Source organism: Kogia breviceps, chromosome 10, assembly GCF_026419965.1.
Source record: "Kogia breviceps isolate mKogBre1 chromosome 10, mKogBre1 haplotype 1, whole genome shotgun sequence".
Taxonomy (NCBI): Eukaryota; Metazoa; Chordata; class Mammalia; order Artiodactyla; family Physeteridae; genus Kogia; species Kogia breviceps.
Window position 1 is genome coordinate 64,881,005 of NC_081319.1, and position 18,753 is coordinate 64,899,757.

Sequence of the window (18,753 nt, forward strand, 5' to 3'; positions counted from 1 at the left end):
GCACATTTAACTAATTGTGTCACCACAGATAAACTCCTTTTCTCCACTGGAGCTGTGTCCCTATTTAGTGTAATCAGGTTAATAATACTTAATTCTTAGATTGTGTTGCCTGGCATAAAATGGGAAATCAATAAATCCAAGTCAGTCCCTCTCTTTTTCATTTTAGTTCACATTCTGATCTAATATTGTCATTAGTAGGAAATTAGAAGGCTATAAAAATTCTTAAGGTATGTGCCCCCTTCTTGTTTGATAGATTATTTTGATCACATGTATGTGATTTCTCTGGCAGATGTTACTAGAAGCACTCTTAAAGTAAATTTAATGTAAATTATTCCTTAAGTAAAGTGGTACTTGAACCATATGAAATTTGCTGATATTAAACAGGTTTTAGCCTAGAAAAACAGCCATTTCGTAAGATTCATCTTAATAGTAGTTAAAGGTAAATTTAGGCCACATATGTAGTGGTTGTGCTTGTGTGATGTAAATCAGGTTTTTTTGTTGTTGTTTTTTGTTTTTTAAGGATTGTAATATACTTGATCATCCTGATCATTTAACTGGCCACACTACAATTAAAATGTGCGATCGAGAATGTCTTACAGCAGAATTAACAAGTTAATGCTACTTATTTTTTCTTTAAGACGTAAATCTTTTTGTAAAATTTTATTGTAAGTAGCAGTTCTTACCAACTTTCATTGCGACTAGAGTATGACATATACTGAGAATATCTTAATTATCCCTCATACGTGGAATCTAAACCAAAAGTGAAACTCAACAGAGATAGTTGAAAAATAATTGCCAGGGGCTGGGAAGTGGAGGAAATAGGGAGAGGCTGGTACAAGGGTACAGATTTTCAGCAATAAGATGAATAAGGTATGAGTATCTAATGTACAACATGGTGACTGTGGTTGATAACACCATATTGTATAATTGGAATTAGCGGAGAGAGTAAAACTCATTCTCACCCCCAAAAAAACCCCAAAGAGTAAGAGATCAATATGTGAGGTGATGGATGTGTTAATTAACTAGATGGGGGGAATACCTCCACAATGTGTACGTGTATCAAATTATTACGATTACACTTTAAATATCTTACAGTTTTGTCAGTTATTCCTCAATAGCACTACTTACCATTGTTTTGAAAATGTTAGAGTTCCCTACCAGTCGTCTGGAGATGAGTGCAGTTGCAGACATCTTTGACAGAGACGGCGATGGATATATCGACTACTATGAATTTGTAGCCGCCCTTCACCCAAATAAAGATGCATACAAACCTATCACTGATGCTGACAAAATTGAAGATGAGGTACTCATTACCTTTCCACCGGGTAGAACAAGCACTGTGTGTTCTGCCCAGATACTGTGTACAATTCATGCAGTTGTTTTATTTCCATGTTTAGTTGTTGCGTACAGGTTTTAAGGATGCCACGGTATAATATTAATGTGAAAGTGACTGTTTTATCATTGCTTCTGGCAGGTGACAAGGCAGGTAGCTAAGTGCAAATGTGCGAAACGATTTCAAGTTGAACAGATTGGAGATAACAAATACAGGGTAAGTTTTCAAAACAGCTGTGTAGTTCTTTCAAAGGATGAAAATTAAAAACTTGGTCTGCATTGTTTCCCAGAAATGCCAGTTATTTACCTTCTATCAAATATAATGGTATATGAAATTCCAACTTTCGTCATTTTTAATGATATAAAGATAGCTTGCATTTTGTATATTAGGATATATCTCTGACATGTATGATACATCCATTCAAGGAGAAAAATAGTCACAGAAAAATTCATCTCATATATTTAGGTTGCTTCGAATTACTTTATATTTTATTGTGATTAGAGGTAAGTTGTCATATTTTCAGTAACAAAGCTTTTCCAAGCCAGGAAATGAAGTTAAAATGTTTACACATTTTTGTAAATGTGAGAAAGAGGTAGTGTAGTGTTTTCCACTGATGCAGAAATTTTAAAACATTTAAATCTCAGTAACTCAGTTCACCTTCTTTAAAACAATTACTTGAAGACCCTTGTGACTTTGTCACTCTTTCTCTATCTTTTTTCTCTTTTTTTGGAACATCTCTTATTTGTAGTAGCTAGATAGGAAGTGTGCAGTTTCCCTCCTACAGTATATTACCTGTAAATGAAACATTATTCATTTTGCTTTTATATTTCCACGCTGAAAAATATTCATCTACATATTTGAATTTTTAACTTAAATTCGAAACCCAAAGACTTTCACAAAAATTTGCAAAGAAAAATTTCTGATTATTTGGTTTGAAGTTGAGAAAAATGGGTTCCTGCACATCTCTAAACTAGATACTATATCCAGAAACCCAAAGTGTGAGCGTGTGTGTGTGTGTGTGTGTGTGTGTGTGTGTGTATGTTCTAGTCATATAGAAAGTTTCCTGTTGAACTAATTATGTCTTTCTTCCATTTTTCATTTTTTATCAGTTCTTCCTGGGAAATCAGGTATAAACCAGTGGAATGTATTCTCAAGTTCCCAATAATTTTTTTTAACTTTAATTCATAGTCATTAAAGCTTGCCCTGGCCAATCTTTCCCATGCTGTCCCCCTAGCTACTACATTGTTGGTTGGCGTGGTGTTTCTGTATACGCTATAAGTGTCCTTGATCCAGGACTCCTTTTTGCCTTGTGTCTCAAATGAGGAGATTACCTTTAAGCAAACCAGATAATCAACTGTAGCTGGGCTGGGTACAGTGTTACAAGTGCAATTTTCAGTTCCTGTCTTTAATAATACTATTCTCATCTATCGTAGACAAGTATTCATTGCAACACAAAGTTGATTGTCCACACACCTCTGTGTGGCCTCATTGGTGTTTGGCCATTGAAGCTGTATGCTCTGGTATAAGGTAGCTAGCAAAGGGCCAGCATCCAGCCAGTGACCTGGGAAAACAGCACAGGGGAGAGGTCACCATGGCACTTGGCCACGGTGACGTGATCTCTCCAAAGCAGCTGTTGTCCCTAAATCAAATTCATTAATTTAGGGCTTTGCATCCTGGGCAGAAACTTTAACTCTGGAGGTTTTAAATGATGTCATTCCTTTTGAGGAAATGTTTCTCTTATAACTTACACGAAATCTTAGTCATACTTTATGCCATTTTGACCTCACATTTAAGTCAAGAGAAATTGTCCAGGGCACTGCATCATGATCAGAATTTTAGAACTGAAGACAAGAGAAATCAGATTTTGATTTAAACAAGGAGAGTTTTTTACTCTGTGCTTTTGGAAAGAACCATGCTATTTATAGTACCTGACCATATCCTATTAGCTATTATTCTGCCTCTCAGTTTCTAAGCCATATTAAGTTTCAAATTACCTATTCTCCCCATTTATTGCAAGCAAACAGTTTTTTCAAATAAAAATTTTCAGTTATTTTGAATAGATGTTTTGAAAACTTCCATTAGTTTCCATAAAAAGTTACTTTTCCGTTCTTGTTGTTTTCTGAGTTAGTAATTGGGGTAGCATCTTTTGTTTATGGAAAGGATGAAATATTTCAAAAGGTTTAATTCACAGCACAAAGAACAACATTAGGGTTTTTTTTTGGTCTCACAGTTTAGCTGTTGAGAAAATTACGGAAATTCTAAAGACAATGGTAGTTGTCAGAGAATGCCTTCTTAAAATAAAATTTAAAATCATTCATGTTTATTATAATGGAAGTAATTGAAATATCTCTATAAAATATTTTTATATTCTTTATATGATATATAAATAAATAAATATTTATATCCTTAAAACTTGTTTTGAACATAGTCTTGGAACAAAAGCGTATCGTCTAATTATCTGGTTCCTTAAGGGTAATTTTCTTTAAATCCCCTCCTTTCCCTTTGCTTATTAGCAGCACCAAATTTTTTCTAACAAAATAAATATGCATTTTGATTTTTAAATTTTAATTTACATTTCTAGAGCAGGTTCAACTACAGGATAGTTGAAATCTCAAGGCTTAAAAACCATTTTAGAAAAAGTGATGTGAAAAGGTTTGATGTAAACGCCTGAGTCCCACTGGTGCATTTTACATGCTTTCCAGGTCCTTTCTGAGTTTCAGGGTCTGGAATGGTTGGCTTTGTCCTAGTGTTCTCTTCCTGAAACTCAGTGTTAAAATTTATGAAAAGCAGCAAATTGTTTCTACTTCACGTTTTCTGTTTATCCATCATGAGCCCAGACAAATAGTCACAATTATATGTTACCTACCTTAAAAAGAAGCTATTTATGTCTACTTGACTATTCATTTTGCTATGGTATCCACCAGGTTGGCAACCATGAAATTCAGTCTGGTGGTTTTTGTAAGTTGGACACAAGCTGATTAGAAATGATTTAAAAGTATAAAATCATTTCTCATGGGCTTTCGTAATAAATAAACCTTATGAACAGAAACTACCTGTAGTCTAGACGTCTATTCAAGACCTGCAGAATCTGTAGTGTAGATGACTGGAGAGCCACTGAAAGGGCAAGAAAAAGACAAGTGCTTCTCAGTGTCAGCAATTTTGGTATATAGAGCTTTAAAGAAAAGCCTTTTAGATTTGAAAGCAGTATCGTTCCTAATGTGTCAGTGACTGTTCTAACATTACAGTAATCTAAAAATGGCACATGAGTCCAGCCTTTAACAAATTAGCCTACCAGATCATTAGTGATGCAGAAGTTTTATTTAACTGTGAAATTTTTATTAGTCATGATCATTTACTACTTTATCTCTCTAAGTCAGAACTGTTCACAGAAAACAGAATGAGTTTATAAAGATTTCTCACACGGAGTTCAGTGGAAAACAGTTTCAGGTGTAAGAGGAAGTTTTCATGAAGAAGAATCAGAGTTTATTAAATTTTCTTTAGAATCATCTTACCTCCTGGAAGCCCTGGGCTAGTGGGCCAGTGCTTATTTTCATGGCTGTGTTTAATCTCTAGAAACATTTTCCATTACTGCCTTACTAATGTTGTTTCCGTCATAAGAGAGAAAAATCATTTTTAGAAGAAAGCTTCAATATTACATGTGATAACCTTTGTTATCTTTTTCCACACTATTTCCTTTGGGCTAAATCAGCATGCAGCCGTCTAACGCAGATCATGATAAACCCCTTTCTCTGAGATTTTACTAATCGCTGCGAACTAAACAAGAAGTTAGAGTTGGTTGCTTACGCAGATCGCACCTCATCCTTTGAGATTTCCTCTTGACAATTAGAGGGTCTTCTTTCTTCCTCTTCCCAGTTTGGAGACTCCCAGCAACTCCGGCTTGTCCGAATCCTGCGAAGTACTGTGATGGTTCGTGTTGGAGGTGGATGGATGGCCCTGGATGAGTTCTTAGTGAAAAATGATCCTTGCAGGGGTAAGGAGACACTTAAGATAATAACAGCACGAAAGTATATCGATCTTGTATTATTTTCCAGCATCAAAAACACAGTGGGGCTAATTTTGGTCATTTATTACAATAAGGAATGTTTCACATGGGTCTGTCAGCCTGAAGTTCTCAAAGAACTTGTGGCAATTGTGTAAACCGTGTTCCTCTCATCGTTTTTTTTTTTTTTTTACTTCTCCTGGATAACTAGGAGACTGGGAGGCAGGAAACACTAGAATGGATTTTCCTTTATGAGGCGTTCCCATCTGCAGGTTTCAAAATGAGCAGTTCTACCAATCAGAGGAAGGATTTCCTCTGTCATTAAGTAGCAAAGTAAGGGGAAAGAAAATTGAGCGACGAAGATTGAAGATACCGTACAGTAGAAGTTTAAAAGTGGAAGTTTTTGTGAAATTAGGGGGAGGCGAGGAAAGCAGTATTGAAAAAATTTTTTAAATAATGAACTGCTAATCTGACTCTGAATTTTGAAGTTACAGATTAGAGCCTTAACAGTATACACACATAATATACCATAGCTCTCAGGTATCTGGGAGTGCGTTCCCAGCAGCCAGTCAGCAGGCCTTCCTTCTATATTTTGGAAATAATGCAGCTGAAGGTAATGCAGCTCCATTTACGAAACAAAGAATTGAGAATGCAGAGTGTTCTGTGGGGTAGCCTAGGAAAAGTTAGCTCAACTGGGGCGAAGTCTTCCAAATACATTTTTCATCCTGAGTCAGACCTTTGAGTGTTTTCCTTCCCAGTGCCACTTTTCTCCTAAATTGTGCGCTAAAGGCCTGATCTGAGCAACCTTTGCATAATCAACTACTGTACTTTGTTTCTCTCCTGCTAACAGTTTTCTTGAATGTGATTGGTATCCTGTGTCATTTCTTCTAGTTCATCATCATGGGAGTAAAATGTTACGTTCGGAATCAAACTCTTCAATTACTACTACTCAGCCTACTATAGGTTGGCGACCCCTCTCTTTGCCTCTCCCCTCTGACCTCTCCTCTTTCCTACTTTGACATTCTTGCTTTAATCGTTTTGTTTTAAAATAACACGCTTCATCCATCGCGTATGGCTTAACTCACATCCAACTGAGCTGGTGCTTCCAAATTGAAATTCTGGACTTTCAACACTCTTCGGGTGTTGCAAATGTAGGGGTTGTGTAAGTGATCAAACACAGGCTAACACCCTGCACACGGGGTTCTGGCGGCGCCTTCTCCGAGTGCACGTGTGTTGGTGTGAGTGTTGCATCACGGATGACCTCACGGATCCTGGGGTCTGCTGTTTGTTATTTTGCATGCTGTAAAACCAAGTTTTTAAGGCATAAAATAAAAATACCAGCCGCCTCATTGAAAGTGCAAAACCTGAAAGTTTCTGTGTCGTCATCATGATTAACAACCCATCTCTCATTCTGTGTAATTGTCCAATTAATCCCGATGATGAAAGACTGGCAATTTCCTGACCTCAGTAGTACATACAAAAGACACAGTCCCGGCCTCCCTGGCTTGTCCCCTCAGGGTGGGGATGGCAGAGTGAAACCCTGCAGGCATCAGTAGTGGGTGGATTAACAATATTTGAGCATGAGCTTGTCATTTTCATGCTGACTCTCTCTTTAATAGTGGTTACTCTCGGCTGGTGTCTAGTGTTAGAATAAACACACTTTTTTTTTTTTCTTTCCCCAACTGGCCTGTATCCGAAAGGAATGCATTGTAAAGGAATGCATTTGACTTTTTGTGATGCTGAGTTGGAGTTGGCATGGCAAAAAGGTGTTCTTGCAACCCTCCACGTGGTCTGTGGCGCCAGGTGGCAGTTTTTCCCTCCCCCCGCACCCGACTGAGCCCCTCTTTCTTTTTCCTTCCTTTCGTTTGTGTGCCTTGTGTGTTCTGTCATCCAGCTAAAGGAAGGACGAACATGGAGCTAAGGGAGAAGTTCATCTTGGCGGATGGAGCCAGTCAGGGAATGGCTGCTTTCCGACCCCGGGGCCGGAGATCGAGGCCCTCATCCCGGGGAGCCTCGCCCAACCGGTCCACATCCGTGTCCAGCCAGGCTGGCCAGGCGGCCTCCCCGCAGGTCCCTGCCACCAGCACACCCAAGGTAGGACTCGTTTCCTCTTCCTCTGCGCTCACTGTCTATAGAGTATGCTTTTGAATGTTTGTGGGGGGGGGGGTCCCTAGAATTTGTAGGACCAGCTTTCTCCAAATGTGTTCCTTCTCACAATATGGAAGATGAAGAATTAAAAATGTGTGTGTGTGCGTGCGTGTGCATGTGTGTGCGGGCGCGCGCACGCGCGCTCTTGCCCTGTGGCCCGTATGAAGACGATCTATTTAGGGGCTTTGGTTACCTTTCAGATTGGTTTTTCTTTTTAAAGCCTCATTCGTGTTTTTGGTGTGTATGATTTGCCATCAGACCTTTTCTATTTGTTTTTAATGATGATCATTCTTACTGTGAAATGAATGGCTGTGAATCTCTCTTTCCGTGGCTTTGTTTTTTTATCTGCCATCCTTTACGTTTGATTTGCCATTGTTCCATACAGATTCTCCATCCTTTAACACGCAATTATGGTAAACCCTGGTTGACAAACAGCAAGGTGTCAACTCCTTGTAAACCAGCTGAGTGCTCAGACTTCCCCATGTCATCTCCAGAGGTATTGTAAGGCCCCAGATTCCAGCCTAACAGCCGCCTTTAACTGAAATGATCACCTACTAACACTGCTGCACCTCACCCTTAATAAATGTACTTTTGATAATACGTCGTCTTTTTACAGACTTCTATATAATTAGTCTCAACCCTAGGAACGTGAGAGTAAGGGGTGAACACAAAAGACAGTTTGTAGCTCCTCGAAGGGCGTCAGCCTAACCTAGTCACCTCTGCAGGCTCTCAGCCTTTTTTGGGTTTTTTGTTCTCTTTCTCATACTTAATTTTGCTTTTCTCCCCTGGGAGAGTGACATACAGGAGATTATACCCAGACCTAAGTCAGGTTTCTTTTCAAGCTGATGGTATGCTTTTGCTTCGAGACATAATTTGGGCAAGAAATGCTGTAACCCTTTTTAGGTGAGAGTGAGAGACAGTATCATTTGCAAGAGAATCACTTAAATTGAAAGAATGTGGTGCTTCCCTGGTGGCGCAGTGGTTGCGAGTCCGCCTGCCGATGCAGGGGACACGAGTTCGTGCTCCGCTCCGGGAAGATCCCACATGCCGTGGAGCGGCTGGGCCCGTGAGCCATGGCCGCTGAGCCTGCGCGTCCGGAGCCTGTGCTCCGCAACGGGAGAGGCCACAACAGTGAGAGGCCCGCGTACCGCAAAAAAAAAAAAAAAAAAGAAAGTGGACTGACTGTTCTCTCTGGGCAAGGTCCTTCTGGCTGTCTGGTATATTTATTTCTGCCCAAGAACACTGGGTGGATGAGACCCAAGCCTTTTAGTTGGGGCTCGGATAGGCAAAACGTTATCTGTCATTCTCAAAAGGTATGTATCTTTATTAGACTTAATGATTTTTTTCAGGACCCTCTCACTTTTTTAAATGACATGCTATATGGGGATAAGATATTTAGGTGATATAAAATTTGCCGAGATTAACTTACATATTAGATCATTTATATTCAATTGGAAGTCAGCCATACGTCTTTTAAAGAAAGTTCTCTGTAAAATGATCAACATAGTCACCAAATAAATCACATATTTGATTAGAATCACAATAAGGAAGGGAGAAAAATCCCTAAAGAACTGTTAATGAAACCAAGGAGGCATTTCATATTAAAGGCAAGGACGCCTGGGTAAACCTAATTTAGTACCTCTCAAAAGCCTTTTATGCTCTTCAAAACTCTTATCTGTTATGTAATCCTCACACATAATGAGAGGTAGGCAGAGAAAATGTCATTGCCCTCCTGACTCCGATTGAAATGATGGAAATGGAAATTGCGGATGGTGGTATAGAGTTGGGGCAGACACCCATTCCACAACTCTTCCTCTTCCCCCAGCCCCTCATTTCTCCCCCTTCCCTCAAGTGAGTGATGTTAGTATCGTATGTTATGTCTGAGGCGTCTGTCGCTTCTGATGGACCTGTTGTAGCCAAAACTGAGAGCAGTTGAAGGAACCTAAAGTGACATGTTTGCTTTAAATATTTCGGGCTGTGCTACTCTGTTAGTTCAAAGTTTTTGCAAAGTGGAAACCCCCTCCCCCCAAATTTAAGTCTATTATTTTGGCTAATACAAAGCTAGGTTTCATTTCAAATAGCCTCATGAGGCAAAACAACAGTATCCTTCTGTGGAAGGGTCTTTAAGAGCCACGGGATAGGTTTGTGACTATAAAATCAGAATATCAAGGGGTCTGAAAAGAATGCTCTTGGTCCTTCATGGTAATGAACTGTCATCTTGAGTGAGTCCTCAAGTCACCTGTGAGTCCTCAGTCTCTCCCGGGTTGCGATTCTGAGTTAGGAATTTAACTGGAGCAGAGCTGTCAGAGTTCGGGCAAATTACTGCCCTCTTCGGGCCCTCCTCTTTCACGATTGTGAAAAAGTGAGTGGGTAAGTGTGAGGATTAATTGTGCTTAGACTTGTGTGAGTATTTTGAATGCTTAAGCATCCTTTTTTTTTGGCCGCTCTGAGTAACAGGCAGGATCTTAGTTCCCCCACCAGGGATCGAACCCCTGCCCCCTACCATGGGAGTGCAGACTGTTAACCACTGGACCACCAGGGAAGTCCCAAGTATTATATGTATATGAATTCTATATAAATTCTATACTTAAATGTATGTAGAGACTACATATGTAAATGAATTATGAATATCATTAATATTAATAAATTGCAACCCTGATATATCCAAAGGTCTTACATATGCTTTATTATTAAATATTTAAAACTATTTAATAAAGGAAAATTAATTTTTCAAAAAGCATATGTAATTGTTTAGCTCTGTTTCCTCCAAACAGCTCCCTGTGAGTTCATTGAGGAATATGATGTCTTTATACTTCCCAGATTTGTTTTTGTTTTTGTTTTTAACTTTGGGAGAATTTCCAAAATGTTGTAGTGATCCAGAAAAAGTGAATGATTTTAGATTTAGAATAAAATGTCATAGTTGTGATTACTTTAGACATTCTCTGCAAACTTCTGTAAGAATTTTAAGAGAATCATCCCCAAACATTGCCTAGGTGTCTTGTAAGGACCGTAGACAGTGACGGAGCCAAGAGAGGAAGTGACATCTTACCAAGTTATAGAATGTCGCTTTTTTTTTTTTCTTTTTGGCAGTTATGTTTGTTCAAATGGTGCCTGTCTAGGCATTCCTTATTTTCTTCCTGTTCGATTTCTGTTTGTTTATTTCTGTCTAATTCCCTAAAAACCTTGCAGGCAGCAGAGAATCCAAGCATGATTGTTTAGAGGCCAGTCTTCTCCCGGGACCATGCAGTCACCATCATCTTTTTGGCTCTACCCTCTCAACTGTGTGATAATTCACTGACAATCTGAAATAATACTAACGTACTCAGAGTTTGTCTTTGTTTCTTCAGGGAATCTCCACTTTTGTGTTTTCTCTCCAACATGAATTCATTTTCTTTAGAGGGGTCCCTCTGAATTTAGGGAGAGAATAAGAAATTAGTGGAGAAAAGCAAGTGAGAACCCCATGCCGCCTCATCTCCTGAGTGTCTAGTGGAGGGTTCCCACCCGTCTTTGAAGTGGTGTCAGTGGAGAATCACGGGACAGGAGCAATATCTGAAATGTCTTTTCCCTGATTCAACACAGGGGACGCCGATACAAGGAAGCAAGCTTCGACTTCCGGGATATTTATCAGGGAAAGGCTTCCACTCCGGGGAGGACAGTGGCTTGATCACAACCGCAGCCTCCCGAGTGCGGACACAGTTTGCTGGTGAGTTTGCTGCGTTTCTTCTCTCGTGGCTTTGCGGTGTGATCTGAATATGAAAATCCCATTTCTTCCTAATCGGGGAAGACGAATCAATGCTACTGTATTTTTCTGAAATGACAAGTGGTCCCAGTCCTCCATCAAAGGTAGGGGATCAGTGAGCCATGGGCATAAGGGACTCAAACATCCCTTTTGGAAAGTACCAGAGAAAGATGAGAGAGTGACTGTGGAGTCGAAGAAAAACTGTGGCAGGATCTACTCCTTCCGACCGAAAGTCTGGCCTCCTCTGCTGCTTGGAAATTGCACTGGGTTCTGTTTGGGGTGGTTGGAAAAACCCAGCTGCACTGGCCCTGACCCCGAGGGATCCCAAGCACAGCAAGCCTGAAGCTTCTTTAAACTTTCAAGTCTTTTGTCTTCAATTCCTTTGTGCTTCGAATTATTTTCCTAGGCAAAACTCAAACATGAAGCTTGTGCTGTGCGTTTGTACTGCACACGTCCCTGGGTTACACCTGCCAAACTTTGGAAAACACAATCTCAAGTGTTATATCTATTCCTTACGTCTGTGTGTAGTAAATGGAATTCCATTTTAAGTGGGGCAGCCCCCAACCTGCTTTTTGATTGTAAATTGAGCTTTTTGTATATTTCATCTACTTAGAGTGGGAGCAAGGCCATGAAATCAACATGTATTTCTTGAGCACCTACTGGGTGTCAAGCAAACTGGCTGAGATTAAATGTGGCACTGAGTTTCAAGAATCGGTGGCAGCTGGATGCAGTAGGAAGGGTGACCCATCATCTCTGCCCTCTCTCCGCAGATCCCAAGAAGACCCACAGCCGACCAGGAAGCCGAGCTGGCAGCAAAGCTGGTAGCCGGGCCAGCAGCCGCCGAGGCAGCGATGCATCAGACTTTGACATCTCGGAAATCCAGTCCGTGTGCTCCGACGTGGAGACTGTCCCCCAAACACACAGGCCTACGCCCCGAGCCGATTCTCGGCCGTCCGCAGCCAAGCCTTCCAAAATCCCCACACCCCAGAGGAAATCACCTGCCAGCAAATTGGACAAGTCCTCCAAGAGATAGTGCAGTTGGTTCTACCACGGTCCTTCCTAAAGCCTTTACTATTTAAGTCTGAAAGATGTAACATATGATGTAGAGACTATTGTGAAATAATGCAAGAGGTGAGTTTAAAGTTCTGCAGATGGCCTTATTTGTGTATTTGTCTTTTTCTTTTATCTGTATAATTTGGGTCAGATAGTCTGGGGTTTGAGTCACATCCTCCGTGAGGGGGGAGAGAGTTTGATAGGCACTAACGTTTCTGCACGGAGCGTGTGGAGCACACCTGAGATCACTATACCTGCAGGTAAGTCCACGACTTCCCGACAGCCAGCCCTCCACTGGGAGCTAACATGAAGGATACCTCATGACACCTTCTTGCTTCTCTGGAAACTCTGAAAAGCCAAAAGACACCCACAGCGATCTATTCCGAGACGATCTAAGTGTAAACTGCAAGATGGGGGGGGGCAAAAAGACGAACACACCCGCTGCAGTTCTTAACCTTGTACCTGACGGAGAACTCACAGAAAGTTCCTTTCTGCACCTGCCCATGCTCTGAGATTCCCAGACTCTTGCGCATTTCTGTGCCATGGCTTCCCCTGAGGCCAGAGGCGTCCTGGACGTGAGCCCTCTTATCCTGTAAGAATATCATCATAAAGTGCATTCATGTAAATGTGAGGTTTTCTTTTGCTTGAGTGGACAGTAGCACCTGTACCATTGAACTCATTTTGTATCAAAGCAAGTTTGCTTGCAGAAAAGCTATGAAATAAAACATGTCCCTTAACTACATTGCTATGGAATTAATTTTTTTCCCCAGGGAAAAAAGTCAGTGTATTTTTTTATGAGCAAATATCCATTTGGAGTGACCAAACGAGACTTAAAAATGGGTTTATTTTGATTTTCTCATCTGAAGTAATCATGTTCTGGTATGATATCTATATTTAATAAATATATACCTTTTAATTTATTATGTATACTCACATACTATAGGAAGATATTAGTATGCATTTAATAAAACATTCACTTGAACATATGGCATACCTGATTATTTAAAGTGAATTTCTGTTTGTTTTAAATAAAGCTTATATGGACGATCTCTCTTTACTAACAGTGTGACAGGCTAAGTTTGGGGGACAAAAAACATAGGGATATAATACATAATAAATGATAAAATAACATTAACCATTCTATAAATATTTTTAATATGTACCAACCATGTGCCAGCCTCTATGGGTGACACTGAAGCGCTCTTATATTCAAGGGGGAAAAGCTAATAAATAAATCACTTAAAAAACATGAACTGAAACCAGGGGATGTATGACAGGGTAATGTAGTTACATTCCCTCCTGTGTACATTTAAAAATCAAATGATAAAATTTTCTTAAATATAAAAATGCCATCAAATATAATAAGAAGGATGGTAGATGGTTCCTTTGGGTATAACCGGTCACAATTTTCCCCGTGACTTTGTAAATTCATTTCAGCGCATGGCATTGGTGGCATTTGGGTTCAGGAGTTAGTTAAGATAGTCACGTGTTTTCCCCGCATGGTCTTTTTCATGGAGGCCAGCGTTGAATTGAAGGGCCTGGAGTCTCCGGAGACAGAAATTAGGTGCCGCTTTTAAGTGACTCCTTTCTCAAAGCATGGGTCTCAAGTGCATGCCTTTGATGGGAAGGGCGATTCTAACCTACTGGATCATTTGCTGTAATTCATGCATTTGACTGTAAACACGTCATCTGAGAAGGCAGTTGAAATTGCCCTTACTCCTTTGGTGCATTGCACAGGATCACATTTCCACTTCAAAGACAAATTTAAGGGAATAATTTTATCTGGGTTCATTTGAATGCTGCCCCTGATAAAGAGCTAGGGAATTTGCCTTTTGTAGTAGGAAGTGGTGAAAGATACTTCAAGAGTCCTAAGGAACTGTTTCCAGCTACAAGCAATTGCCCTCCTGGGGAGCTTTTCACACTTTGATGCCTGGTATTTGTTTCCTCTTGAATGTTTGTTTCCCAGAGCCTCGGGCTGACTTTTGAGGTCCTCCTGTAAGTTTCCCTCCTCTTTGCTACACACAGGTTCCTTCTCTTTTCTTTTTGTCTTTCTTTCTCTTGTTTTCTTTCCTACTTTTTATTTTAAAAACATGACATTGGAATGAATCGCAACGCTAAAAATCTTAAAGATTGGTTCTGTTAGAAGATAAATTGAGGCATATTAAGAATTTTTAGGAGATCTATCACAGACGTGGACAACAGACCCTGTGGTTGCCAAACAGGAGGGGAGGATGGGATTAACTGATGCAAACTATTATATATATGGTGGATAAACAAGGTTCTGTACAGCACAGGGAACTATATATAATATCCTGTGATAAACCATAATGGAAAAGAATATGAAAATGTATATATAAAACAGAATCACTTTGCTCTATAGCAGAAATTAACACAACACTGTAAATCAACTATTCTTAAATTAAAATTTTTATTAAAGAATTTTAAGAGTTTACTTGAGCAAAAACCAGTTCCAATCAGGCAGCACCAAATCAGAAGTGGTTAGGAGTCGACCAACAGGAGAAAAAGCAGAGGCAGAGCCAGGAAATTATTGAATGGCTGTCACTTAGAGCCCAGTTGACTGTGATTGGCTGTCCTTAGGCTTTGATTTCGTAACCTCGAGGCATTTACAGAACTAGATTTTGGTTTTTGTTTCTAGGCCCTTGAGGCATTAGAGCCACTTGGGTCTAAGGGCCTCCTTGTTTAATTAATTGAACTGTTCTTAAGCGTTAAGACAGCAGAATCATGGAGTCGATTTTTTTGTCTTAAAAATAAAAACTACTAATTCTCATGAAAAAACAAGTGCAGAAGGGGATGGGCCTGGACAAATCTCAGATCTGGTTCCTTTTATGGCAAATAAGGGTGGAGGGGCTTGGAAGTGCCCTGTTGGCTGCTGGGGTTTGACCCGTAAAACAATGAAAAAGCAGAGAGGCAGAGAAAGAATGTTGTTTCCTTTTTGATCATTTTTTAAACTTGCTTCACGTATTTGCAACAAGGGAAATGGGGATGAGGTAGTCATTTACTCCTTTTTGGACAACATGGCTTGAAATGCTTGTGCTTTTTCATCAAACAAGTGACCTGATAGCGCCAACTGTACGTTTGCAAGTGCCCAATCTACTGTGTGTGTCTCATGAGGTGGCCACCTGGCCAGGAACTTACCTCTGGGGGCCCATGAAGAAGGCAAGGACACTAAACTTGTCTCTTAGTACTTTAGTAACTAGGTTTCCTTGACTCTTGTTAGGGGTTAACTTGATCAAGGTCACCAAAATCTACTTGGATGTGAATAGAGTCATAGATGAGTCGTATGACATTGTAAAATATCTGACCTACCCTGCCCAACTGTACAACTTTGGCTGACTTCATATAATTTTGGTGCAATGGAGATGTTGAATATCTAGTTAGGATAAATGACAGCAAATATACGGAGTCTTTCTGGCTTCTGCTTCCTATGTGCTAAATTAACACATGCAAGGCACTTAACACATGCAAGGCACCCTGACTTCAGACTATACTACAAAGCTACAGTAATCAAGACAGTACGGTACTGGCTCAAAAACATAAATATAGATCAAAAGAACAGGATAGAGTGAAGTAAGTCAGAAAGAGAAAAACAAATACTGTATGCTAACACATATATATGGAATCTTAAAAAAAAAGGTTCTGAAGAACGTAGGGGCAGGACAGGATTAAAGACGCTGACATAGAGAATGGACTTGAGGACACGGGGAGGGGGAAGGGTAAGCTGGGATGAAGTGAGAGAGTGGCATGGACATATACACACTACCAAATGTAAAATAGCTAGTGGGAAGCAGCCACATAGCACAGGGAGATCAGCTCCATGCTTTGTGTCCACCTAGAGAGGTGGATAGGGAGGGTGGGAGGAAGATGCAAGAGGGAGGAGATATGGGGAGATATATATGTATATATATATATATGATTCACTTTGTTATACAGCAGAAACTAACACACCATTGTAAAGCAATTACACTCTATTCAATAAAGATGTTAAAAAAAAGCATGCAAAGCAAAATGTGTTCAAAGGAATTTCATATTCATTTACCCACACTTTTATTGTTCCCCATTATTTGAAATTAAAGACTGCATAGGAGATGAGAATAAAAAGAGATTAAAAGTTTTCAAAAGTTATCCTCAGATAAAATATTCTTTTAAAAGTTCCTCCCCCTAAAAGAGTGACTTTTGCCCCAGGGCAAAGACCAGGAATTTCAGTTGCCACAGCCTTATCTTCTCTGCCAGTGGGTTCCCTACTTCTTTGACAGCATATTTCCAGCAATAAGAATTTTCTGAGCAAACACTTCCAATGTGTTTATCAGATATTTTTTGCATGTATTATCATTAGCTAATTTCTCAAGGTTCAATATAATCTTAGTGTCAGGTTTACACTTAACAACATTGGTGTAGGAATATATACTTATTTCAAATAGTCTTGACAAGTTTTTGGTCCAAATCTTGTCAAATCTGATGAGACCCTCCCTGGTTTAACTCATGATGTGGCTGGGGGGGCTTGTTCTAGGAGTGTCTTCTCTACTTTTTTCTTCTTTGTTTCTTGCATTATAAGTGTCTTAAATCCATAGTTTATTTGCAGGGATCCGTTTAAGCCACATTTTGTAAAGATTGTTTTGTTAAAGAGATGATAAAATCTGTTCATTTACCCAGCTTGACACAGATAAAGTGCAGTCTACCACACATGCTGTGAGAACCACTGTGTCCTCCCATCACCTGGGGACACAGACACAGAGGATGCTGTGGGTGCCACCATAGGGCACATGTTACTGTTGGTTTGTAGTATGTCCATGGAGGTTGATTTCCTCCCCCTCCTCTTAGGTGAAATGTAAATATAAACACATCTTGTTTTCATGCCACATCTGAGCTTAGAGATCACTGTTCGACATTATTTCTTTCTTTCTCCTCTGCTCCCAGTTATGTGAGAACACACATACCTGTGCCAGCAGTTATATGTGATTATCTCCCTGCTTAGGTGTTCTCTGAAAATTTGAACTTAGTTCTGGCCCTTGTTACCTCTCACTTGTGCTGCTACAGGACCACCTGTTTATCACCTCACTTTCAATGTCTTCTCCAGATGTCAGGCTGGAGGAATTGGTCCGATGGGGAGGGACAGGCTTTTCAATAATGAAGGACCAAAAGAAAGGGTGGTTAAGGTGGGAAAAGAGATACTCTTTAAACTTACACAGTTCTGTATATCAGTTATATCACAATAAAACTGGAAGGGAAAAAAAAAGATGGAAAAAGAGAAGTTAAGGGGGTTACATTACCTAACTGCAATGACTTATTTCTCTCAGCAAATTAGAAGCCAGGGTGTCCTGCCTGGAGTTAAGGAAAAGGTCATAGGTTATGGTGTTTGAGTTGAGCCGAAAAGGTTTGAAATAGCTGAGACCAGGGGTCTGTAGTTACCCTGACCTACAGAGTGCAGCTGGGTGTAGGAACAGAGGGGGAAGAAGGTTAACTGAAAGTTAAGAGCTGAAATCAAGAGGTTTACAGATAAGCAAGAACTGAAAGAATTCAGCACCACCAAACCAGCTTTACAAGAAATGCTAAAGGAACTTCTCCAGGCAGAAAAGAAAAGGCCACAACTAGAAACAAGGAAATTACAAAATGGGAAAGCTCACTGGTAAAGGCAAACATACAGTAAAGGTGGGAAATCATCCACACACAAATCAAAACCAGTAATTTTGAGAGTACAAATGCAGGATATTTGAAATGCATTTGAAATTAAGAGATGAGCAAGTTAGGGGGCTTCCCTGGTGGTGCAGTGGTTAAGAATCTGCCTGCCAATGCAGGGGACATGGGTTCAAGCCCTGGTCTGGGAAGATCCCACATGCTGCAGAGCAACTAAACCCATGCACCACAACTACTGAGCCTGCGCTCTAGAGCCCGTGAGCTACAACGACTGAGCCCATGCACCACAACTACTGAAGCCCGCATGCCTAGAGCCCGTGCTGTGCAACAAGAGAAGATACAGCAATGAGAAGCCCATGCACCACAATGAAGAGTAGCCCCCGCTCGCCGCAACTAGAGAAAGCCCATGCGCAGCAACCAAGACCCAATGCAGCCAAAAATAAATAAATTTTTTTTAAATAGATGAATAAATTAAAACAGTCATATACATATAGGTTGCTATACCAAAACCTCATGGTAACTGCAAACCAAAAATCTATAATAGATATACACACAAAAAATAAAAAGGAATCCAAACACAACACTAATGATAATCATCAAATCACAAGAGACCAAAAGTGAAAAGGAAGAAAAAAGATCTAAAAAACAAATCCAAAACAATTAATATGGCAATAAGAACATATGTATCAATAATTACCTTAAATGTAAATGGATTAAATGCTGCAAACAAAAGACAGACTGGCTAAATGGATACAAAAACAAGACCCTATATACTCTATCAAACATTTAGAAAAGAGTTAACACATCTTTCTGAAACTATTCCAAAAA

The 18,753-nt window shown here is 40.0% G+C and overlaps 1 protein-coding gene across 39 annotated transcripts in view; it reads left to right on the forward strand.

Annotated features, from left to right (window-relative positions):
* The window catches only part of DST (dystonin), a 503,614-nt gene extending 490,599 nt beyond the window's left edge, over positions 1-13,015 (forward strand). For 26 of the 39 annotated variants that reach the window (XM_059077098.2, XM_067005926.1, XM_067005901.1 and 23 more), the window contains 9 exons: positions 1,149-1,303; positions 1,475-1,549; positions 2,443-2,460; positions 5,207-5,324; positions 6,225-6,296; positions 7,228-7,427; positions 7,867-7,977; positions 11,061-11,184; positions 11,991-13,015. In XM_059077098.2, the coding sequence (XP_058933081.1) occupies positions 1,149-1,303; positions 1,475-1,549; positions 2,443-2,460; positions 5,207-5,324; positions 6,225-6,296; positions 7,228-7,427; positions 7,867-7,977; positions 11,061-11,184; positions 11,991-12,253 (1,136 nt within the window). In that variant the 3' untranslated portion in view covers positions 12,254-13,015. The remainder of the gene's footprint in view (positions 1-1,148; positions 1,304-1,474; positions 1,550-2,442; positions 2,461-5,206; positions 5,325-6,224; positions 6,297-7,227; positions 7,428-7,866; positions 7,978-11,060; positions 11,185-11,990) is intronic. The other 13 variants (XM_067005928.1, XM_059077097.2, XM_067005899.1 and 10 more) reach the window with 3 other exon arrangements.
* The last annotated feature ends 5,738 nt before the right edge of the window (positions 13,016-18,753 follow it).